Below are 26560 nucleotides of genomic sequence, written 5' to 3' on the forward strand. Positions count from 1 at the left end.
AGAAACCCAAAATTGCAGCAACTTTTATACACTCAAAATAATGTGCTGGACTTATTCCCTTATCGGGTTTACTAAAAATCCCTATCCCAAAAGCAGTCCCTACATGTCGCTGAGTAGTACCACAACTTCACTGGAAAACCAGGATCATAGCAAACATTACTTCTAACAGAATTAAAAAGAACAAGCTTTGCTGTGCATAGGGAAAAACGGGAATACTCAGTGTTTGTACACTTAGCGAACAACGGCCGTACCATGAGAACCGCGTAGTTGCTAAGGGAGTAGCACTGAATGCTGGTGATGTTCTCATCCGAGTACAGGATATGACACCCGTCTGACTTCCAGCCTCCTTGCCCATTCAGCAAATCAAAATCCCACTGGGCGGCAACAGCATCTGCTCCGTGCGCAATTCGACGCAGGGTCACATTAACAGGGATGTGGTGGGTATCTACATTCACACCATCTGGAGCAAACAGGAAATAAAAACATTTCTGAAACAAACTTTACAGACACTTAAATGTCAACTTACGCACTAATGAGTACTCGACAGGATCTTTTTCCACCAGTGACTCATTGAAATCAAAATGCATAGAAATCAGCGTTTTGGGGAACAGTGGGCTGCAAAGCCACAGTGGCCACTGACTGCAGGGTACCAGAGGCCACACACACACCTATTTTGGTGAGGATCACAGGGGTAACCACTGAACGCCGTTTCCCATCATCAGCCAGATTTGTCGAATTCCCAGTGGCAGGAAAAAGCTTCCCGTTGCGGAACGCGATGAGCTGCAGCTTATAGAGCGAGTCATCCATCGGTCGGACTTCCCTTTTCTGTTTTGGTGAGAAAAGCGAAGCAGGGAGCTGGATAGAGGCTTCCACCACGGTGTTCTGAAAGCAAACACAACAACACACACACACACACCCCGTTAACAATGGCTCAGAGTGATGCAAGCTCTTTAATTCTATGCTGAACATGTTTTTTTTTTACAAACTTTAACAGCTAAAATCATTGAACAGTTAAATGTCTGCACACAGATCAAAAGAAGCATAAAATCAAGGGAAATGCAAATTGCACTTCAAAGAGTTAAAGAAGCAAACAAGGAAACGTTTCGCATAGCAGTACATTTTCCACGGCAGACACTGCTGAAGGAGACGGCACTCCACGAGTCAGAATCTCAGTAATCGCTCGTGCCATCAAGTTCACAATGATAAACCAAAGAGGATGAATGCAGCGATGACCGTGAGGCTAACTTCTTCAGGCTTTATGAAACTTCAAGGGAATGTCAGACGGACTCACAGAGCCAACTTATACAAATACAACCGAGATTTACAGTGGGCAAACACTTTAGCCAAAGCTTCCTGAAGGCTTCAAACCACACGTGGAGAAAAAAAACATTAATAAGAACAGATGAAAATGCTGACTGGTCACTGAATGGTTGTCACATTTATTTACTGGAACTTTTAAATCATAAATCATTCAATATTCAATCAAAAACTACACACTAGGGAGTCAAACAACTATTTTTAAAACTTATATCTCACGTTAACAATGTATTATAAAATCATTCTCTTGGCCACCAATCTCCTACATTTAAATCCAATCTTCACACTGCCGAGAGAATTTCTCTTTGAGAAGCTAATCTGATCATGTTACGCCAGTTTAAGTAACACCTGGTTTTGCACTGCGCAAATTCAGCCTCTACGTCCGAGATCTGCAGTAACTGGACTAGAATCTACCTCTCACATTTGTGTCCAGACATTCCTCAACCACAAGTAACAATCCAGCCACACTGAGCTTATTAAGCTTTGAGTTCTTCTCTCTTCTTTTTTAAGATTTGTTTACTTTTATTGCAAAGTCAGATATATAGAGAGGAGGAGAGACAGAGAGGAAGATCATCCATCCAATGATTCATTCTCCAATGACTGCTATGGCCTGAGCTGCGCCGATCTGAAGCCAGGAGTTCCTCCAGGTCTCCCACGTGGGTGCATGCTCCCAAAGCTTTGGGCCATACTGGACTGATTTTCCCAGGCCATAGGCAGGGAGCTGGATGGGAAGCGGGGCTGCCAAGATTAGAACCAGTGCTCATTTGGGATCCCAACACGTTCAAGGCTAGGACTTTAGCCACGAGGCCACCGTTCCAGGCCCTTCTCTGTTCTTTTATGCCACTGTGTGCACTGCACAGGCATTGGCCTGTAACATTCTACTATGCTCTTGTCTGCCAACTTCTTGAATTCATCCAATTTGACTTTTAAGTTTTGGAAATGGAAAGAATCGGTCAGAATGAGATAGGTAGGAGACTAGTAGAAAACCTTTTCAGAGCACAGTTCTTAGCGTAGTGTTTGTCTGGACAACACACCTCCTCAGCATTTCTGCATTTGCATCTCTGTGCACCTTCTTCTCCGGACACCTGTTTCTTGAAGCTAATCCTGGGATCTGCTCTACCTAGCGAAGTATTGGATGCAGACAACTGCACTCGCTTATCTATATTAACTGCATTCAGTTATCCCTACATGTCAATACTTCCCAGCACCAGCATTTCACAAAAACTGCGGGCTGTGAAAGTAAATCTAAATTTTTTTAATCAAACAACCACAATAACAACAACAAAACCCCTCAATTTTAGTAAATGACTGACTTTAGAACTATTCAGCTATTGGGTTTAGCACAATGCTGGAACACATGGGACACCCATAAATATCTGCTGGATGAATATATTTTAGAACTTTAAATATTTCTCGTAAATTGAAGGTGCCAAGAAAACATTTAGCAGAAATATTTTTGCTTAAGCAAATGCCTTATAAGGTTTCTGCTGTTCTCACATATAAATATAACTCGATTTAGAAACAAAGTTTATTATATGCTCATTTGCTAATCTAAGTTTCTTTTCAGCATATAAATTTCTCTTAAATACAAAATGAGGCATGCAAAGAGGAAAAGTATAAACATCAATTCATCAGAAGTTCAAGATTCTGATAAAGTGTGAAAAAATGAGGCATTTACTAAACCTTAAGTACTATATAAAATTCATTAAAATATGTATTATGAGAAGAAAATTCCTAGGGGGGAAAAAACATGGCTCTCTGGAAAGGTATAGTAAGAATAATTTTGATCACTCAAATAAAAATCTTACCTAACGTTTTCTAAAAGCTAAAGAGGGAAATATCTATATTTTCTAAAAATAAAGAAGGGTCTTCCCTTCAACATGCAACTTGGAACACCAAGCTAAACACAGCACCGAAGCCCACGGATCACCGTGTGACAGGCGCTTCGTCCACACGCCTGTTGCTGCTTAAGGCTCTTAAAGCGCCTGCTCAAGTCCAACCAGGACTATCACCGAGCCAATGCTACGCCACAGCAGCCAGAGCCGCTGCCCATGACGCAGGCATCCGTAGGGGCGTTGGTTTGAGTCCCAGCTATTCCACTCCCGATCCCATTCCCTGCTACTGAACCTTGGAAAAGCAGCAGCTGAAGGCCCAAGTGCTTGTACCCGTACCACATGGAAGAAGCTCCTGGTCCCTGGACTGTGTCTGCCCTAGTCATGATCACTGAAACCCTTAAGGGAGCAAACCAACAGATGAAAAATCTCCATAACTGTGCCTTTCAAATAAATATAAAGAAATCTTTACAAAATAAAAACTAAATCAACAACAACAAAAAAGTTCAAAAAAAAAACTACTGTAATGTCCTAATATCACTTAATTATTAACCATTGGTTCCCTTGAATGAGGAAAGGAAACCCTGGAGATCCGGGGCAAAGCAACCCCAGTTCAACAACGGATGCAGCAATGGTTTCTGGACGGGAAATGCTGTGTACTATTTATGGAAAGATGACACAGCCAACGAAAACAGACCACTGAAGGAGACCTACTTAATCTGATTACATGTATCATGGTTATACCTTTTTCACCTGATCTAAGGGCAGGAACACAGAGCTGATAATTCATTGCAACATACATATATTTCCAAATTCTTGAGCAATGGAAACAGATAAAAGCACAGAAAATCACAGCTAATACATTGGAGAAGTCTCTCTTAAGAGGCTTTCAGAAATGAGCATCTGTGGCTTTGAGAATATTCAGTGCTGAAGCAGCAGGTGTAATGTAGAGAAAGGACACAGAGCACTGAGTGAGAGGCAGGCCTCAGGTGCCAGCCTTCCCAGCTGCTTCTCAACTACCCAACACGGCTCACATCCTTTCTAACAAACAGCAGGGAGGACCAAATGAGATCACGACCGTCCCAAGCACCGAAGGCGTGGACCCGTGGGTGGGGTTCTACTGCCATGAGAGCAGCAGGGAGACTGACACCTGCAGCCTGGAGGAGAGCAAGGGCCTGACAGTAAGGGACTTAATCCAGAACCTCAACTCGGTTTCAGTTAGTGCTAAATACTGGTGATGTATGAGCACACGTGAACATTCACAAAGCTCTTACTGTCGGACTTGCTAAATTCTTGCCTGTTTCACTATTTATAACGGCATGAAGCTACGAAGAAAACAGTCTAAGTGGTAGAATGGATGTTAACTCAATTATTCCACTAGCTTTTAACAACTCACTGTATGAATGAATTGGGACTTCATCCACTATGTAATTAAAAATTTTAATTTTCAGAAATCTTAATTTGTTGAAGTCTATGAAGTTCTAACACTTCAAAAACCAGAATTAGTCAAAAAGGCATTTAATTCAGAACAATAAAATAGTGCTTTCTCCATGAAACTTAACTGCCTCCTGGCTTGCTTTTAAACAGATATTAGAAGATAGTCCAATTATTTTCCTTTGTATAATTAGTTATTAACTATACCACCTTTTGATTATCTCACTGCTGAAGATTAACAGGGATTACATTTGCCTTTATAATTAATTTTTTTAAATGACTGTCTTTGCTAATTAAGTTGGAATGCTAATTCCGCTCCACAGCATTCAGACTGTTCAGTTTCTCAGCGCTGCGCAGTTTGAGGACAAAGAACAGCAGAGGGTGTGGTCCCTAACCTTCATCAGGAATTCACGCCTAAAGAGGGACACAGAAGCAATGAAACAAGAGGAATAAGAACTAACATGTGCTGTGAATGTCAACACATCCACTTCATTTAAGCTTTTCAACAACACCTGGGGTACCATCACATGAGTCCCAGGTTACAGACCAGAAACTGAAATTCTGAGAAGACCCTTGCCCATGTTTCCACACTTGTCCCGTGAGTGAGACTTAGCACACCTGTCCCATGCAACAGCATGTAATATGAACTGAAGCTGTCTGGCTGCATGGAGATCATACTGTTAGGTAACTATATCCTAGGCTTCCCACCACAAACTATTGAAATGTATATTCTAATGCCTTAGAACTATTCTGAAGAATGAACAAAAGCACTCGGGGGATTCACCCACAAGGATGAATTCTGCCAGATGAGGACAAACAGGCAGAGTCTGTGCGGGGTGTTACAGCAGAGAAGCAGGATTTCAAATAGTTAAGAATAGACTGGGCGCACAAAGACAGACAGGAGGCAACAACTGGCACAGCACGTTAAGCAGAAGCCTGTGACTTCAGCAACTGTGGCATGTAGTAGGAACTGCAGTTAGAGCACCGGCTCCTCCACGTTTCAGCCAGCTCGCTGAGACTGCATGTAGCAAGGCAGCGGCAGATGGTCCAAGCACTTGAGCCTTGTGCATGCAGGCAGCCGACTCGGTTCCTGGCTCCAGACGTCCACCTGGCCCAGCCCCTGCCAATGCGAGAGCGAACCAGTGGATGCAAGTTCTCTCTGACATTCCCTCTTTCCTGGTGATTCTTTCAAACAAATCTTTCACAAAAACAGAGATGAATAGAACTTGAAGAGAAACTGAATGGGAGATGTAAAAGTAACGAGAGGGAGGGAGGACTGACAGGACAGTGTCAGGAAGGGTTTCATGGAGGTGATTTCTGCCAGGTTTACTCAAGCAGCTGGGCTGGGCAGGGAATGAGCTGGGATTTCAAGCCCAAGAAGCAGTGCCAATTCAACCTAAGAGCGACCAGGTGGTTGGAAAGGCACCAAGGGGATTGTCACTGGAGAGTAAGTCAGAGAAGGAAGGTCGAGACGTGGCAAATGACAGTGATGCCAAAGCACAAAGCCACCTGACAGGTGTTTCTGGACATAGAGCACGTATTGTTTCCATCAGGACATGGACAAGGTCCACGTGCACTTGGCTCAATATGGAGATAAAGCTCCCAGTGTGAGCCCTGACAACCAGAGATTGCCACAATAGGCCCCTAGGGGTGTTCTCTCTCTCTACCCCCCACGCCCACGCCCACGCCCACCCCACTGCAACCCTCGTAGGCACTGACCTCAGTTGCTAACTTGTACAAAGCCGTACAAGCATGACATTTCTAACAGAAGGCCCAGCCGAGCCTTCCTAGCAGAACAGACACTTGCAAAGTGGTAGTGAGGTGTTCAGCAGGTTCCCAGACTGGCATGGTAACCCCACCACATGCTGGCAGACATGTGTGAGGAGGATGGATACCTCAGTATAATTCTAGAGACAGACGAAATAGGAAGTTGCCATGGCTGGAGCGATACAGGACAGGTGGCCATACATGGTTGTGATGAGACTACAGAGGAAAGACACAAGACTCAAGAAGTAAATCAAGTGGGACATTTACAGCTCACGAAGAGCAGACTCGCGGGGGCCTAACATCCCCTGCTGTCCTGCATCCCTGTTCAAGAACAGTGTCATCAGTTACACGGTGCTCAGGCTGACTAGCTGGTACAGCAGTAAGAGATTCAAAGATAAGGGGTGCATGCTCTAGTATCAAGGTTAGAATGTAAAGAAAGTTCCACTAAGGTGCTAAAGGAATAGTTTGTGGTGCTTACATTAAAAAAAGTTTTTTTTAACTAATTCTGAGTCGGGAAAGATGTGTTCTATTCTCACTCACTTTACTCATATCCAGCTATGAAACATGAATGATAGTTCCACGTGTTCTTGCTCTCCGGCCTCACGATGTTCTCAAAAGGGTAGAACAGCATGAAGTTGACAAATCTGCAAGTGTTCCTCTAAAGCTTTCGACTTCAGCAGGCAGACGCTCGCCTTACCCAGAGGGGGAGGCTGTGAAACTGATGAAGCACAGGGCTTCATCATTTTTAATCCCTTTCTACCTACTGTGATCATCTAAGACAGAAGAGTTCATCAATTTTAAGCACTCCTAAAGCACAAGCCTTTCTCTCACGGGCCTCTCTATGTCTTTTGAGGTTTGTTTGTAACAGCAAGATGCACAAACATGAAACTTGACCAGAGTAGAGCAGCGCCATGGTTGGGTACAGGTAAGCACCACTCCCATAGGCCAACCATAATGGACAACCTGCCAGATTTCCTCTGAATATATGGTAGCAAATATCTATCTCATTATCAGGCATTCTCACCTAGTTTAGACTGTCCCTGTCAGTTGCGATATACCTAAATTCATCAAATTGGCTCATTTTATGCAGGTCATCAGGGTAAAGTATGACAAAACACATTAGTTTCATCACTCATTGATTCCATATTTATTGTCAGCAAGGTATCAGCACAGCTGGCACCTGTGTGACCACGATATTACCGAACCATTAGAAACGACTCAACTGCTGTTTGCATTTCATTCTGCAACAAGCCAAAAGCACAGAAAGGACTATGAAATTAATAGTCCATAAGGGTGCAGGAGCTGTGCCTCTGCTGCTTGCTTCGATGAGTTTTACTGAAACATAACTGCACCTCCAACATTTAAAAAAAAAGAAAAGAAAAGAAAACGAGGCCCAGCGTGAAAGCCTAGTGCCTAAAGCATTTGCTGTGCACGTGCTAGGGTCCCATATGGGCGCCGGTTCATATCCCAGCTGCTCCACTTCCATTCCAGCTCCCTGCTTGTGGCCTGGGAGCACAATATAGGCTAGCCCAAAGCTTTGGCAACCTGCTCCCATGTGGAAGATCTGGAAGAGGCTCCTAGCTCCTGGCTTCAGGTTGGCTCAGTTCTGGCCACTGCGGCCACATGGGGAGCGAATCAGCGGATATAGAATTTTTCTCTGTCTCTCCTTCCTTCTGTAAATCTGACTTTTCCGAAAATAGCTAAATCTTAAAAAAAAATGAAACTTTCATCATTCTTGTTCTCATGAAACACAGATTTGTGAATAATATATCACACATTTACAAAGTTTGGTATACCCTAATTAAACACAGAGCAGACTTTACCAGGTGTAGCTGGTACAGTGCCAAGGGCTCTACCACAAACTCAGACTAGTGAAAACAGTTTCTTATCTTAAAATCAGGAACAAAACAAACATTTGGGTCAGGGAAAGCCTATTAATCTGCAACATTAACTTATACCACACCATCCTAGAATGTAATATTTGGCCTTTGGGGGCTAGAGAACGATAATCCCCAGGTAAGAAACATGCAAGGTGCATTAAAGTCCCAAATGGGCGCTCCCTTGGTGTGAACTTTCTTTAAAACAACAGCAAATTCCCAGTAAAATTCTGCATTCTCCTTCCTCAAAAAACACTATCAACAAAGTTATTCTGCAAAGCAAAACATTTCAGGCATTCTAATTGCACTGTAAACAGTCTTAAATGGCAAGAGAATGCAACGCACCTTCAGGGCGAGGCTGGAAAATGTATTTGACACATTGCACTTAAAGCTCAGCTGCTTGTCCAGGTTTCCATCGGGATCTCGCCTGCCATAATCCGACAGTCCTGTGCGGTCCGAGGAGGCCACTTTCTGGAACACGGTGCAGGTCACCCCCGTGAAGCCAGCAGCCTTGATGACATAGGCTTCCAGAGCAATATTGGGTGAGTACTTCAAAAGTTAACCAAACAGCAATTACAAAAGATTCATAATATCAGGAGAAAAGACTTTCCAAACACAAGATACTGCACATGTAAGCCAAATCAGAAAACCCAAACTCTTAAATAAATACACAGTACAGAGAATGGGCAGAGCCAAGAAAAGGAACAAGGCACAAAGTAAGCAAGATCAGGTATAAATCAGACATCAAGTGAAAATAAGTTGGGGGCGGGCAGGAGGGCAGGCATTTAGCTCAACAGGTAAGATGCGTACCTCTTATCCTGCGGTACCTAGATTCAAACACCCAACTCCAGTTCCTGACTCCAGCTTCCTTCTAATAGACTCTAGCAGCCATGGGTAGTTTTCTAAGTCATTCAGTTCCTGCTACCTGTGTAGGAGACCTAGGCTCAGTTCCTGGGTCCCACTTCCAATCCTGGCTCTGCCCAGCCACTGCAAGCATTTTAGCAGTAAGCCAACAAAGAGGAGTTTTCTATGTCTGTACGCGTCTCTATTGTTCAGACAAATAAGAACAAAATTTGGAAAGCACTTTACAGGATACTTTAAGCTAAATGTAGAAATTTTGTATTATAACAATTTTTGTATTATATTTTTTGCATTATAACAACATATTCTCACCAATTCCCAGGCCTCACTATAATAATCATCTTACAGGAATAATGAAAAGGAACTATAAGGTTTTGGGAAACACACTTAAAAGGTAACCTTGTTCAACCTCAGGCCGTATCTCTTTTCCCTTTTCTAGGAGGCAAAGCTAACTCCCTACACTAAGGCCATGAATAAAAACCTGATACTCACTCCAAAGCTTTGTATTTCCTCTTTTTCTTTCCTGCCTCTCCTGGAAAAGGAGGGAGGAGTAGTATGCAAGGTTCAAAGAGCAAGAAATGAACAGATTTTAAGGAGCAAATTGGTTCTGAAAAATCACGACAAAAGATGATACCCGCTGAGCTAAGAGATCAACTCAAATGTGAAATACTTGGTCTCCGGGACACACGTGGAGAGGGCTGCAATTCTTTCAAGTGGCAGACCCTGCCCAAGAGGGCACAAGCACTGCGGAGCTGGTGCACCACACTCAGGAAGGCGGCAGGGCTGGCTCTAAACCATCAGATGCTGAAGGAGGACAGACCATGCACAACCATATAGGGAGGTCACCCTTCTCAGTACCAGACGATGACAGTGTCCTCTTTATGTTTTAAAAAAAACCATGGGATCTCTGGTGTAAGATGATTAAAATGTACTAGGGAGATGAGACAATATTTTTTTTTGAATATATAAAGTAAAATAGAATGTGGCAACTACCATACATGAGGGTATTCTAAAGAGTTTAAGGAAAATGAAATCTAGGCTTAACTTGATGGTAACTATTCTGAAATCAACAAATAGATTTCTCATGATGGGCATTTGCTGCAATTGACATAAAGGCCCTCCTACAAATACCCATAGATTCCAAAAATTTCTGCACCCAAAATCTTTTAATCCCATTTTCCTACTGCTTTCAAGAACCCTTATATACCATTAGAATGCAATTAGCAGTTCCTAAACTTTCTTAGATTAAGAAATCTGTGCACCCACTTTTACCTCAGATAGTATACTCTCTGAAGTCTTGGCATTTAGATTTTATTTAGAAATAATGTATATCCTAATATTTTATAGAATCTTACTTTTAAATTTTTTATTTATCTGAAAAGCAGAGTTCTTTCATTTACTGGTGGACTCCCCAGATAAGGACAACAGCCAGGCCTGGGCCAGGCCAACCAGGTAACGAGCTCTATCTGGATCTCGCCATGGTCAACCAGGTAACGGGTTCTATCTGGATGTCCCCATGGTGGAAGGGCTTCAAAACACTTGGGCCGTCATTCGGTGCCTAGGCAGCTATCACTTGAATGGCCAGGATGCTAATCAGCAGGAAGCTACAACCAGAAGCAGAGCCATGACAGGAACCCTGGCATTCTGACACGGGATCCGAGAGTTCTAAGATGAATCTAACTTGCTCCAACCAATGCACCAACAAAAGGGATCCTAAGAAGAAATAATCAGGCCCAACACTCAGGGATTCATTTCTCTGAAGCTGCTCCACCTTTAAGGAGGTAGATGTGTAACTTCTTTCAAGTGGCATGTGAACACTCACTATGAGCTTCCTTACACCCTGGAGGTCCCAGAATCATCTGTTTCACAACTATTGTTATAGCCCATGTCCATAACATCAGAGGGTTAGACTGGTGATTACAAACTAAATTGAAGGTATGTCATTGTAAAACTTAAAAGGAAATAAGAAAGGAAGGAGGAGAGAGGGTGGAAGCATCATAATATACTTAAAACTGTAATACAGGAAATACATAGAATTTGATCCCATTATTTAAAGAATTTCTCCAGCTGCACACATAATAAGTAAGACTCAAGGATGAGATTTTAAAAAGGTCAGAGCAGCCAGACAGAACCAAGGACCACCATGAAAATGACAAACACAGCCACATAATTTCCATCTATGAGGAAAAGCAGCAGTCATCTAGGCTTTCATTTTATTTATTATTCAGGAAAGCAACGCTAAAAATCAAAACAAACAATAAAACATGGTCTAACAAAAAAAAAAAGTTCAAAGTCAACGGGAAAAAAAAGTCATGAGCTGTATAAATGCAAAGGTGCAAGCAGAGAATACTTTATTCCACCTGTACCACTTCAAATAATTTGAACACAAAAACAACTGTCAGATAATATTAGTAATAGAATAACACAGTATTTGCAAACCGGCTGCATTTTTAGAGGAAAAATTAAATAGTACACGAAGACATGAATAATCCAATTCACCATCAGCAAAATTGAAAACTAGCTGATTGGATGATTATTATACATGAATAACTCATAATCCCATGAGTGGGACAGACTGAAATTGCCAGTAGCTCTGCAGGCACAAGTGGGCATCGCTGATCTCCTCAGAGACTAAAGCCCAGGCAGAAAGCCAAGCAGTCTCAGAGCATTCCTGAGGGCCCAAGGCGGAACATTAGCTCGGATGGGCCATATGTGCAAGCAGGACAGTACCCCAGCACCCTCACTGCTCTCACAGAGGGCATTTCAGAGGGTGAGGTGGCTGATAACCACTCCACGCAGTAAGAAAGCACTTTCAAGTTACCAAGAAAACAGCACCCAAAATCGAAAAACTTTTCCAATGTTTTGAAGAAAGCCATCCAGTGCTCGTCAGCAGTAACAGAACATATCCATCCCACCACAGGAAAGAAACCTAACTCATTTGGATTACAGTTGCTTTAAATGAGTTTTTTTTTCCTGAGATGCGTATGATAATGTGACACTCACTGTTGAATAAACATGAGCCCCATTGGCCAGCCGGTATGTGGCGATGCGCTGCAGACACTGAACAATTCTGCTGCAGGCTTTAGCTTCCCTCTGTGCCAGCCACAGGACACGCTCATCAGCCAACATGATGTTGCTTGCGATGTCAACCATCACGTCACCTAGCTAGCGGGAGAAAAGACAAAGATTGTTAAAACCGACATGTGCTGTTTTACAGAACCCAAATCCTAGAGAAACAATGAAATCGGCCTTCAGTCTAAATTATCACATGAATCCCCAACAGGATTCTCGTTTAAGCATCTTCAGACATAAATGCCACCTTCAACTAAGACAATTTTATCTAATTCATAGTATTTAACTCACAACAGTGTTCCTGAGTAGCCGCCTCATCACTTGTGAAAAGGCTGCCCAGTGACAGCACAAATTAAGGAACAGAAAAGGCAATTAGACTAACCGAAGCAGCAGGAAAAGGTGTCACATCAGACCAGAATACAAAGATCTCTGTGGTCTGGAAAAGCACTGATAAACACTGCTTTTGAAATCAAACTCTACGATTATTAAAAATACATCTCTTTGGTCTCCTGTCATAGTCAAAATCCTATGTGTGTCCCAGTACCGCTGGCCTCCCATTCGTGCTGGGCAACCTCACAGCTCCGTCACTTTGTACGTGTGGTCTCCTCTATGTCAGCTGGAGTGCTTGTTCCCTCCACCCTGAGCCCATGCCCATGTTAAGGTCCAGTGCCATGACACAAATGGCACCTAAGAGGCACCCACTTTTCCACTGATGCTTTCACTTGTTCATTAGCTCACTTTGTAAAATATAGATGAAAACACCTGTCGGGCAATTCTAGTCAAACTGAACTCTTGTTTTAATGTGACTTGCATATCCCAGCTCAGAGAAATCCAATGGAATGTCCCAGGCTAAGCAGACACATTGGTGTCCAAACGGTTTGTATGGAAGAAAAAGTTCACAGGGGAGATCTGTGGCACAAAGAACAAAAAACATTCCAGAGGAGGGATCAGAGGATTTATACAGCGACTAGTCCTCTAACCAACAAGCAAGCATCAAAGGCGGGAGGCCCCAGCCACGCCAGAGAGCAGAGGCTGGCCCCACAGATATGTTTTGATCAGACAGGAAGATCCCAGCAGAGAACCTCCATCCTGTCTGGCATCCAGTATACTTTACAGAATGCGGAATTAAAAGGGCTAAGAGAGGCCTGGAAAAAGTTCAGCTAAGTCCATGCAGGGGTCACTCTACAAAGAAGGCAGGCCTGCTGAAATCCCCTCCCATCCTAACCCTAAAACACACAGTGATACAACTGCACAGCTGAAGACCACCACTACCTGGGCCAGACACTAGACACAGCTTCTCTCTGTTCCTGTATGGCCTCGATTTGCAGAATCACTACTAAACTGCGTGCAAAGAAATCTCCATAAATACAAGGCTCCTAAAACCATCATAAGGTCCCTGCCTCATACACGGCAGGTACTAAATGTGCAGAGACTTGCTACTCGAGTTCTTTAAAAATTTTCAATTCCCAAAACACCTCTCTTGAAAGCCGAGGTCTAGAGCAAGTGGCAAGTGACTGTGTTCCTATATAAACAGAACCAATGCACACACTCAATAAAATTTGCCTCTTCCCCTTTGCAAAGCAATCTTGTACCCTAATCCAATTTTAAAAATTCCTGACTGTGCTGTCCTTGCCACAGCAACATCACAATTACTTCTTTCACTGTCAATGCAAACATGTGAAGGGAGAGAGTCACAATGTCTCAGGGACATTTTTACCCACCAGTAAACCTAATGCAGGAGCCAATGCCATCATGGTTCGTTTACTTATAATTTACAAATGTTTGGTTTTACATTTACATTTTTTATTATTACTCATTGACAGCATACACTGGCTCAATAGTAATTGAGGCTTAATGTGAACCAGACAGTGTTTTAAGCAACGGAGATATGGCAGTGTAAGAAACTTCAAGTTTTGGGCCCGGCGCGGTGGCGCAGTGGTTAAGGTCCTCGCCTTGCACGCCCGGGATCCCATATGGGCGCCGGTTCTAATCCCGGCAGCCCCGCTTCCCTTCCAGCTCCCTGCCTGTGGCCTGGGAAAGCAGTCGAGGATGGCCCAAAGCTTTGGGAACCTGCGCCAGCGTGGGAGACCCAGAAGAGGCTCCTGGCTTCGGATCGGCATAGTATCGACCCGTTGCGCTCACTTGGGGAGTGAATCATCGGATGGAAGATCTTCCTCTCTGTCTCTCCTCTCTGTATATCCGCCTTTCCAATAAAAAAAAAAAAAAAAAAGAAACTTCAAGTTTTTAACATAATGAAGAAAACACAGAAGAAGCAAGAGAATCTATTTTAACAAGGCTGCTTAGATTGTGGTAACTGCTGTGAAGGAAGTCGGCTGGGAGACCATCACCAAAGAGTAACGAAACACAGTCTACATACCCTATTTTAACGGACTCATACATACATTGCCAACAAGTTTTTTCCTTCAAATCTGAAATACTAACATCATCAGCAATAAAGAAAATCAAGAAGAGTTTACAAACAAGCTCTGTAGATGCTGACTGCTTTTGTGGGCATGTGTGCATCGTGGACATTTTCCTGCTAACACACTGGTTGGGGCCGAACATCATTCTACTGGAAACCTTATTCCTGGAGTCACAAGGCCTGTGGGCGACTCCTGCCACAGCAATTACGGCATCTGCCCAACCGTCTACTCAACAGATCTACTCAACAGACCAGTGGCCAGAATAACTCTCTTTTACCTGTTAATCCTTATTGTTTCTCAGTTTTATGCAAGCCACCTAAGAGAAACAGGCACTCCACCAGAAGTGAAATTCCCACTAGCTACAAAACTGAAAATATGAATACACAGTCTTGATTCCATCCCAGATTCCCACTGAAATATATAAGGTGTTTACAGACCAGTACAACTTCAACTAACCTTGTTCTTTAACTTTTTTTTTTTTCAAAAGTTTAAACACATGCACTTTAGGAGGATCTGACATAAGACTTACTAGACATGGCATCTTTTCTTTAAAAAAAAAAAAAAGTCTGATAATTACATGACCAAAAAGCTGCTATTCTGGCTCCACGAGATAATGCCAGGAAAGAATGTAACTGGTGTTAACAATCGTTAAGAAAAGAAACAGCTCTAAGAAGACAGAGCTAACAAGAATGACTGCCTTAGCGAAGAATAAGCAGTTTTTCTCATTACTTGCCGTCAAATGGCTAAGAACTGAGGAGAGGGATTTGTTGGCAAAACATCCCCTAGAGCCGATAATCATAAAATGCTATATGCTCCTGCTTGGTTACGGAAGTAGTTCTGAATCTGTCAGGGTAGCAAGAAAGGACACAAGGGGATAACCATGCCTGAAAAATTACATCGGATTAAAAAGGTGTTCCTGATATCTGACCCACAAAGACAGTTTAAAAGTGCAACCGGCATTAGAAAGCCCAGCGTTCTCCTTGGCCTCATTCCCTGAAGGCCACTGCAGCCACAAAAGGGTCAGAAGGAATGAGGCACCTGCTTCTGCACCTGTCACACTAAACCGACAAAAAGCACCTGCGAATGTACTTTGTCAAAGACAAATGGGAGAAAACAAAAACATCACCTTCACAATGGTGACAGTGCTCAATGTCATCGGTTGTGAGAAACACAGCATTTCCTATTCTTAATACACGTCGTTTGGAATTTTGATCAAAATTAGGTCAAATCAGTCATAGACTTAATGAATTTCTAATGTCATCATATTAAACAAAATTATATACACAGTAAATTTGATGATAGTTAATTTCAATATGGAAGTCTGGCGCTTAAATCTGAAGGGAGAACATTTATGTGCCCTGGAGTGAAACACTCCTAGCACCCAACACTGCTGCTCAGCACATTAAGCCGCCACGTGAGACACCCTCTGCATGCCCTATCAGAGGGGCTAGGATCAGCCTCACCCGTCTCTAATCCAGCTTCCTTTCAACATGCACGGGAAGTCATAGAGGATGGCCCCAGTGCTTGGGTAACTGACAACAGCATGGGACACCCAGATGGAGTTCCTGGTTTCTAGCTTTGATGTCTAGCTAGGTTCCCCTAGTTGTTAGGGGAACTTCAGATGTGAACCAATAGAAGGAGGTTCTTCCTTTCTCTCTCTCTCTCTCTCTCTCTCTCTCTCTGTCTCTCCCTGTCCATCATTCAATCTTTCAAGTGTATAGGTAAAATCTTAAACACTTAGACAGCAGACATCACTGCAACAGATCAGTTTGCAACTCTGAGAGTCAGTCTGCTCACCCATAAAATGGGACCTGGAATCCAGTAAACACACTCAAAGGTAAATTAATGATAAATTAGGAAGGAAAAAATAACCAAGAGTCGTCTCATACATGTGGTAGAGATATCAGCTGAGCGATCATGCACCGTGAGAAAAGCTAACCAATCTATGCTTCTCCTACACCCTGTATTTTTAAATACAAGGAATATCAGACTCTATTAACTAAGAAAGGAGGAAATTCAGTTGTGTTTGGGCAGGGCAGGAAGCCCTGGAATAGCCAATGAGACAAGGAGATATCCAAAAATTGGCATGTTGTTCAAACTTGGTATCAATACCGTCGATGTTGAGTCTAAGTTAAACAAGGTTTTATGATCGTCTCTTAGCATTTTGTATATAATGATTCTTTTGCAGTAAGAGGTCCTTAAAAAGCTAAACAAAGGGTCGGCGTTTACGGTAACAGATAAACGTCCACACCGTACATCCTTGTGCTTAGGTTCGATGTCTAGCTGCAGTGCCTGACTTATTTCTTCCTAGCACAGATCATACAAGGCAGTGTGTAGGGATCTACCACCTGCATGGGAGACTGGGATAGTGACCCTGCCTCCTAGCTTTATCTTCAGCTCAGCTCTGGGTCACTGACTGCAGGTGAGAAATGAACCACTGGGAATCTAATTTATCTGTATCCCTCCCCCTATCTCCAAACTTCCGAATTTCTAAGAGCTAAGCTAAGGTAAAGAAAAAAAAAATTCCTTGAATACAAAGATAAGAAATGATGAGAGGCAGCCGTTCTGGACAACTATACTGGACACATTGTCCAGCATCTCCTGGAAAAGCCTAGAAATGCAAATTTCACACTCTATCTCAGGCCTACACAGTCCTGCACTAGGAGCAAGTGGATGCTGAGCAGCGAGCTGTGACTGACACACCCTTCAAGTGAGGCTGGGGCAAGCTCACATTTGATAAACATCTAGGACAGACTCCAAGGTGCTGTCTGGGAAGGTCAGACACATGGGGCGTGACTGCAGACAAGAGCTCGCCATGTCTGTGCGTCTGTCTCTGGAATTTAACAGAAGAAAAAGTGAAGCCCTTCAACCTCATGATGTATTTTCACTACAGTAACAAACAGTGGAGTCAAGGCACAGGTTGTGATCCCTGGCACCACAGGCAGCAACGCACTATTAGATTTACACCTTCATCACTCAGTCCCAAATGTTCTCCCTCCACCAGGACGTGCACCTCGTTATCCTCAGGAGGGTTCTGTTTCTTCTTTCCAGAGATGGTCATTGTTTGGCCACTGTATATGAAGGCAACGCCAAACTCCTTCAAAAGATGTTTTAGAAAAGTAACAAAAGCATTTGAGTTTTTTTTTTTTAAAAGGATTTCTTGGCTTTTGGAATTGTAAAGAAGTTAAATGTCACAGCCCTATAATTGTAACTGCTTTGCAAAATGATTTCATTTGTATCTCCTCGCTTTCATACATTGAGTTTTGCAAGACACACAAGGCAAACGTCACTGGCTTTGAAAATCAAGGAAGGGAGCATGCACACGTGTCTGCTTGCAGGCCTCGCTGGAGGGGAGTGCTTCCACCTACAGACATCACTGCTCACACCTGGCAAACCAGGGCACTGCCCCAGGCACCGCACTGCTCTTCACACGCGGGGAAGAGCTCAGCAAGTTTCCCACAGCAAACTAGAGCAGCACAGGAAGAAACGGGCATCGTGACCCGGCCAGATCTTCTCAATGCTTACATTCCAAACACCATGACACTTATTTTCCTAGCTGGAAACATCCTCCTTCCAGAAACAGCCACTAATTATACAAGCCCCCTATCCTGTGATGAGCAACCACTCACAGAGCCAGAATCTGAAGGGCTTCTCCCAGAGCTGGGAAGTGGACTGTGGACCAGGGTCACAATCAGCAGCCAGAAAGTCATGGTCTGTGAAGCTCAAGTAACACTGAGATGAGCTCTCACTGTCAGGTGGCCCACGTGCCTGAGCCCACCAACACACAACTCTTTTTCCTGCCTTTCGTGACTGCCCCTGCCACATCCAGTGCCCGAGGTGCATTCAGACAATTCCAAGACATTTTACCAAACTACAACACTAAGAGACACTCTAGAGGAAAAAAAAAAACTTAAAAATTCTTCTTTAAATGAATTAGGGAAGCTAAGTATTTTATTTATCTGGCAGCAATCTTGAAGAACCTGAGATATTCTACATAAGCTACAGATGTTGCTTAGCCCAGTGAGTTTCCCCGAGCAGTGGAAGCCAGGGCAGCATAGGCCAGGTCAGTGTGACACCACACAATGACACTCCCCTGCAGTAACGCCAAGAAGGCTGCCTGAGCTCTGGCTTTAGCCTTGCTAACTCAGGACAAACCAGTTAATTTCTGCTGGCATTCAGTTTATCATTTGCTATGGTTCCTTCTTCCACCAAAATTCATTGCTGCGTAAGTATCTGAATCACAGAAGAAACAGAATTCATCATGGTCTCACATAGCTCAAAATTCTTAGGCAAACACGTTCATTTGGGCTCCTAACAACTAGGAAAAACACTGTTTAGTTGCAGCTCCTACATTCTAAAAAGGGTCAGTGCTGTTTCTTTTTATCCCCTTTGGGTTACTAGGACAAGCATATTGTAGCTTGAATGTGGCCTTGTTAAATATAGTCACCAACTTGCATTTCCAATTATTTGGAACATTAAAGTTCCTCACCAGCCTCTTACTTCTCCATTAACTACAAAAGCATTTAGGCAAACTGCCATAAAACCTGGGTGACATCAAAAAGGACACAAGGCCATGAGGACAGGCCAAGTCCCAGGCCTATGGCTCTGCTCATCACGGTACCTTCACGTCCGAGAACTGACTGTTCACTTCCACTGCCAACTTCATACAGGTCACTCTCATGGCCACAGCAAAAAACTGCCCAGGCACAGCTGACCAGCTCAAAAGTGTGTAACTTTCAAAAGTGGCCCACGTAAACCAGCTTCAAACAGTACAGCTTCCATCTGCCCCATCACCACTGGTTGACACTGTATGCTACAAACCTGAACTTTGAAAAATACCTCTTTTGATTTTTCCTCTTTGGTAAATCGTCCAAATTTTTCGATCATTTCAGCCACGAATATCACATCCATCTTGTCGGAGAAGTTGGCTGCCTCCACGGTGTACGCAAGCAGCTGGCGAGCCGTCGCCACGGCATTTGAGAGATTAAGGGGCATCTACAGAAAAGCCAGAAGGGGGAAAGAAAGCATTCAGCAAAATGATCCACAAAATTCTGACATTTTAACTTTGCATGTCCAAACATTGCGATGACTTCAAACTCCTGATTATGCATTTATTGTGATTTTTCCTAAATGTTTTCCCATCTTGAGGAAACTGAAACAAAGCATGAAGGGAAATGAACCAGGGGGACAGGGATGAAACATAACAATGCAGGAAGCACCACAAGTCAACAGGCTGCACCACGCCTCCATCTCCATTTATACAAATTCCACACACGCCTCACTCAGTCCCGGCTGCTTAGTCAAGTCTTTCCCCAGCATTCCAGCTGAGGGAAATCGATGCGCCCTTGGAACTCCCACTGTCAAGACTATGGGCCTTGTATTAGCACTGATCTTTCTTGTCTTGCACTGCCAGCAATCTCTGATATTTGTTTATTAACTTAAACACTGACTTAGCACCAGTCTACTTGACTGGACTACTACTACACAAAAGGTACAGTAGGCTCTGAGACACAACAGACAATAACATGAAACCACCTTCCAAATGCTTGTGCTGGTCAGGGTTGACAGAGATGCAAAAATCCTGAAGCACGCAGAGGTAATGCAAGTATTCTAAGCTGTCACTTTGACACAGAGGTTAATAAAGAAACCCAAGAGGTGGTGTCCATGCAGACTGGCTGGCTGCCTGGCATTCTGCCTAGTGGACACAGATGAGAACAGTTCTCACACACAAGTTCAGGCTGCGGCTACAAATGAAGAAGGATGGCAAAGGTGCAGTGGGACAGGCTGCCACCTTAGTCCTCAGCATCCACTCTGATCCCTGGTTTGAGTGCCCAGCTGCTCGGCTTCATTCAGCCTCCTGCTAAAGCACTTGGGAAAAGCAATCTAAGATGGCCCAAGAACCTGTGTGCCAAAGTCCAGGTAGGAGACTCAATCAAGGCTCCTGGCTTTGGTTGTGGCCATTTGGAGGTGTGAACAGCATGTGTAAGATCTCTCTCTCTCTCCTTTTTCTTCACTCTTTCCATTCAAATGAAAAATCCCACTCCCACCACCTTTTCCCGAAAAAATAACACAGGAAGCCTTAAGCACCAGCTAAGACATGAGCCCTGAAACAGACAAATCAAATAGAAACATCATATCCTCATACAGGCTGAAAATTCCCAATGCCAAACTCCAACATCCAAAAGCTCCAAATTCTGAGTCTATTTCTGGAAGATAAAACAGTCAAAAAGATTTAAATTTCAGAACATTCACAATTTTGGATTTGTGGATCTAGAATGCCCAATAATAACATCTACACAAACATTCCAAAATCTGAGAGTCCTACATTTAAAGGCTTCTGTTCCCAATCATTTCAAATTTGCACTTCAATGGCTTATCACATAAATATCTTGCATAATGGGGATTTTTCCATTTGTTTATTCCAGAGGCAGAGACACAGAGAGGGAGACAGAACTCCCATCTCCTGGTCCACTCTAAAAATGCTGGAACCCTTGGGCCCGGCACGGTGGCGCAAGTGGTTAAAGGTCCTCGCCTTGCACGCCCGGGATCCCATATGGGCGCCGGTTCTAATCCCGGCAGCCCCGCTTCCCTTCCAGCTCCCTGCCTGTGGCCTGGGAAAGCAGCAGAGGACGGCCCAAAAGCTTTGGGACCCTGCACCCGCGTGGGAGACCCAGAAGAGGCTCCTGGCTTCGGATCGGCATAGTATCGGCCCGTTGCGCTCACTTGGGGAGTGAATCATCGGACGGAAGATCTTCCTCTCTGTCTCTCCTCTCTGTATATCCGCCTTTCCAATAAAAAAAATAAATAAAAATAAATCTTTAAAAAAAAAAAAAATGCTGGAACCCCTTGGCACTGCACCAGGATGAAGCCAGCTGCAGTAAAGTTAGGCAAGGTCTCTCATACAAGTGCCAGCGACCCACTTGCTGGAGCCAACACTATAGCAGGAAGCTAGAATGGGGAATGGAGCCAGCACTCAAATCCAGGCACTCCCATATAACATCCAGGTATTATGCAGGTATTCTACACAACATCTTAACCACCAGGCCAAAACTCCTCCCACTCGTAAGTGACTCTCCTAAGCATTTGATTTCTAGTTACCTGGTTAAACATATAAAGAACTCTTGTAACATCATTTGCATACTGGCAGCGAGAATAGTCATCCTCTGCCCAAAAGCCACCCCGATCGCATCTGCGCCAGGCCTTTCTCTCATCCTGTGGGCTTCCAGGGTAGATCCCACTGCCATGGGTGTTCCGAGTGCACTGCAGATACGCGGTGATGCCCGCGAGTGTTCGAGGCCACCTGGGGAGATGGAGACAGGACGAGTTAGAACAGCTACAGGATAGGCAAACAGAGTAGAAGGATTATCAGGACGACTCGAGAACAATCACAAAGAAGGTCAAGAAGAAAGAATATGCAAAACCACTTTCTAAGAATAAGAGCCAAAATATTTTTACATTAACTTGGACTAACCTTTTTTCAGGTTAGCTTCCCTTTCTAGAAAGCTATATGCGTCTGTGCACAATCTAGCTCTCAAATACAACAATCACAGGGTTATGCAGACCAAAGCTAAGAACCAGAGACCACCCTCTTCTCCCACATGGCGGCAGCAGCCCTAGCATCTGGGCCATCATCAATGTCTCTCCAAGTGCATTAGCAGGACTAGTCAGAAACAGAGCAGCCTGGACTTGAAGTGGCACTCCCATGAGGGCTGCAGGCACCATGTGTGAAGGCTGGCCTCATGGCACTACGTCAGTCCTTGGCTGAGCACACTTCAACACCAAAAAGAGTGAAATATTTTTGTAGAATAAAATTCTGAAAGCATCTAAATATTGTTATAGATAGGAAAATCGACTTGTACCTAACAAAATGACAAATGGTTTGTGTTTCTTTTTAATTACTTTTGTCATTATTGGATTCTACAACTGTAACCTACAGGAAGTTAGAATCTTGCCCAACCTGAATAGAACTGGACCTTTCAGAGGAGTAGCTCGTACATGGGAATAAAGATGTTACCACAGGAAGTCCCAGACTGCTGTCTCTAGAAAGACCTGCTTGCAAATCAGACCCTCCAAGTCATGCTCGGGAACCTGACATAGCAGGTGCATGCAAGGGGAGTTAACGGGCATTTTGGGGTTCACTGTGCTAGGGCTGACAGGACAGCAGATACAATGTGCTTCCCTTTTGGGGCATGCCAAGCACAAGGACTCCATGATCATCTCCTAGTAAACATGCTAGGAGCTGAGTCTCCCACGAGCTAAAATTCTAACAGCATTCTAAACATTCTAAAGTCACTGAGTGGGGCCGGCAAGGGCACGGCATGCTACTCCTCGGCCCACAGCACCAGCATTCCACACAGAAGCCAGTTTGAGTCCCAGCTGCTCTACTTCCAATTCAGGTCCCCGAGTTATGGCCTGGGAGAACATCAGAGGATGGCCCAACTCCTTAGGTGCTTGCACCCACATGGAAGACACAGAGGAGGGTTCTGGCTCCTGGCTTCAGACTGGCTCAGCCCTGACCGTTGCAGCCATTTGGGGAATAAACCAGTGGATAAAAGATTCATATTCTCTCTCTCTCTCTTCCTGCTTTCCTTAGTAGTTGTCATTTTTTCAAATAAAAAAATTTTTTTAACTAAATCTTAAAAAAAAAAAAAAAAAAAGGCCGCTGCCTTTTTGCTCTGGCAGAGCAGTGGATTCTATGGGCATGGAAGCAATGTGTCTTAGCTGTGAGTATAACCCCATGCTGAGCCCTACGTGTCCCTGCCAATCTCTGACCTTGGCTTATCCCAACCACAGTGACTACACAGCTCCACTGCCATGAACCCTCAACACTAAGTGGGGAAAAGACGCTGCTACCGAAGCCCTGCTTCTCCCAAACTGGGAAGTAAATGAAACACATTTAATGTAAGCCGCAGTTCACACATAATACAGGGAGTACTACATTACAGTATCAGTCATCCTAAAATAGAACTGATTACTAAAAACTGCGTAATAGATCAAGCAACACGAAACTAAACCTTATTAATGCAGTGAGAGTTTAAGTACATAATAGCTGAAGGAGTGTCAAAGGATAAATAATTCATTCACTAGCTGAGTATTTCAATTTTTCTTCTAATTTTAACAATGAAAACCACTCAAAAACTATGAGTTAAATAAAATCTAGCATAAACCAAAAACATAATAGGCTTGAAAGAGATGTTGATTCAAATTTTATGTATTTCACCTTAAAGTATGTGACATAAATACTACAGATTAATTTTAACAAGCATAAATACATACATATATAGGCAATGCTGTTTCCATATGCTTATGTCAGGAATATTTTATTTTTAAAAATGTCAAAACAAAACAAGACAAGAAAAAGTAATGAAGAAGTTACCTTTGCTACGGATGTTATTACTGATCCACCTTGAATTTGAAAAATCAATCCCAAAGAATTTCCTCACTAAAAGACTAGAGTTAGGGAGCCATCACTGTGGTGTAGAAGGTCAAACTACCACCTGTGACAACAGCATCCTATATGAATGCTAATTCCTTTCCTAGCCAAGTCACCTCTAACCCAGCTAACAGCCTGAGCAAAGCAGCTAAGGCGCCCAGCTGCTTGGGCCGTGACAACCACGTGGGAAACCCGAACGGATCTCCAGCTCCCTGCTGAGGGCCTGGCCTCATCCCAGCTGCGGTGGCCACAAGGAAAGTGAACCAGTAGATGGAGATCTCTCTCTATCCCTGTTTCTTTACGTATAACTTTCAAATAAACAAACAAATCTTTAAAACAATAATAATAAAAACACTGGAGCTGCAGCTAGTAATTAGCCGAAGTATCTTCAGAGATGATGCAAACCAGGGATGAAACAATATTTATTGTTCAAAGCAGCAATATATTCTTTTTTTATATCAACTATAAAGTCATTAAAATCTCTGACCATAAAGAACACTAAGTAAATAACAACATTAAAGACGCGTTAAAGGAAATGATAGTACACAGAGTTTAAGGTAGCAGTTAGCAGCTCTCACAGAGTTTAAACTTTGGAGAAACCACAGTATTTCTCAGTGAATCTTCACACAGTGCTGACCTGAAGTCGCCTTTATTGTTGACCACCCTCTCCGGAGGACAGTACTGTGCAGAGCTTTCCAATACCACGATATCCACAGTTCTTGTATTGTTGCCACGCTTGGTCTGGACATGACAGCCCCAATTTCCAGTAGATCCAGCCTGAATATTAGAAATGGTTAGGGCACTGCATGAAGAAAGATTTTAAGAGAGAGAAAATATGATTAGGCTAAAAGGCAACTACCACGTACAGGCCTGAATCACTCAATCAGCAAATAATCCATGAACATCCACTGTGGGCCAAGTAATCACTACACAGAAATGAGTAACACTGACCATTCCCTCCCACTTCAATGAAAAGAACACAGCAAGTACAAGTGAGGTGTAAGGGAACATAACAAATGACAATTCTCCTTCTAGACAGGGTACAGGAAGTACTCAAGGCAGAAACTTCATGGTGCATCCTTTAGCCAAAGCTAAGTTCCCAAGTCATAGTCACCTGCCTACAAGTTCTAAGAAAACATATTCAGTCATGACAATACAAGAAGAGCAGGAAGAAGTACATAATAAAGAAAAAAATTAGAGCAAAATACCATGTGAAAGTGATTATAATGGAAATAAGTCGTGCTATCGCAAAAATAGTTCTCTACTGAAAGGCATATTTTAATTTATGAAATAGCTATATTTCTAAGTTACTGACAGTAAATTTCCCATTCAAGATGAAGTCATAATTCTTGAGCAGACAATCTATTAATTAAGGAACAAATGTCAGAACCTTCAATTAACTTTTATATCTCCCCATGACCCACTATGCTTTGCAGTTATGTAGACATAAATGATAAGAAATAATTAGATATAAAGCATGTTTCATCCAAATTAATTTACACAAGTATGTCTTCAAGTTAACACACATTTGTTCAGTGTCTTAAATCATTATGGCCACGGAAGAGGACCCAATCAAGCCAGCAGCTTTGATGCATCCTGCACCATGGCAGGAAATGTGTATTATCTTTCCTAAATAAGCTAGAAAAATACATTAATACACCACAGTCATGACTTTCAAAATGAAATGACCAAAGGAAAAACAAGAGCTTGACATTAAATAAGCTGAAAATCTATCATGGACTCTACTGTATGTGGTTCTACTGAACTAGCAAAAAAAGATTATAACATTTTGGCATTGAAAAGCCTCTCTTAATCCAGAGTTCTCAAATGTCTCAGTTACAGAGTCTTCAATTTTTCCATGATGATCCTAATCCAAAAAAAAAAAAAATCACCTTTATGCCATTCTGATTATTAAATAAAATCCCAAAACTGGGTATCCTTATCCTTAGTAACTTGAAAAGCATTTGAAATAAGATCTACACATTTGAAACAAATTTTAATTTTACTCGTGAATAACAACTGCTTCCTAAAGGGATGTGGGTGCCTTGTTGGATACTTAGACAATTTTCAAACTTCAGACTGAGGTCAAAGGAAGACGCCATCATTTCCCTTTCCAGAGAATACCACAGAGTACTTGCTTGGGATCACAGTAAAGGCCCAAACCTCACTTCTTGAGGTCAGACACCCACAAAGGTGATGCAGCAAGCACAACCTGACACATACAAGCTATGACCTACTGGCTCTGGTCGCTACATGGTCTCCACCACATGCTGACTGAAACACATCCCTTGCAATATCCACTTAGTGCCCTGAGGTACTGTGGTTTTCCAGCTGAGAATCACATTCCCGCTGCATTCCACAAGCACCTTCTTGGTACAAATTCTACAAGATCTTCAGTTCTCTACAAGTAAACACTAGAATCAAATTTCCAGGAGTCTGCAAGGTAACAGCTTGAAGTCCAAAGGAAAAAGAAGTCATTTCAACTTCACCTGTGAGAAAACTGCAACCAGTGGCACTTACTGATGAAACATCAATGACATGAGA

General features: G+C 43.1%; 1 protein-coding gene across 1 annotated transcript in view; it reads right to left on the reverse strand.

Annotated features, from left to right (window-relative positions):
* The window catches only part of ADGRA3 (adhesion G protein-coupled receptor A3), a 111780-nt gene that overhangs the window by 23212 nt on the left and 62008 nt on the right, over nt 1–26560 (reverse strand). Inside the window, exons 8-14 of the mRNA XM_040965906.1 lie at nt 24654–24818; nt 21682–21883; nt 19423–19578; nt 12092–12253; nt 8573–8776; nt 669–882; nt 252–460 (exon numbers count right to left, since the gene is read on the reverse strand). Of these exons, the coding sequence (XP_040821840.1) occupies nt 252–460; nt 669–882; nt 8573–8776; nt 12092–12253; nt 19423–19578; nt 21682–21883; nt 24654–24818 (1312 nt within the window). The remainder of the gene's footprint in view (nt 1–251; nt 461–668; nt 883–8572; nt 8777–12091; nt 12254–19422; nt 19579–21681; nt 21884–24653; nt 24819–26560) is intronic.

The sequence above is a fragment of the Ochotona curzoniae genome, unplaced genomic scaffold (assembly GCF_017591425.1).
Source record: "Ochotona curzoniae isolate NIBS_2020 unplaced genomic scaffold, NIBS_Ocur_1.0 scaffold_4505, whole genome shotgun sequence".
NCBI lineage: Eukaryota > Metazoa > Chordata > Mammalia > Lagomorpha > Ochotonidae > Ochotona > Ochotona curzoniae.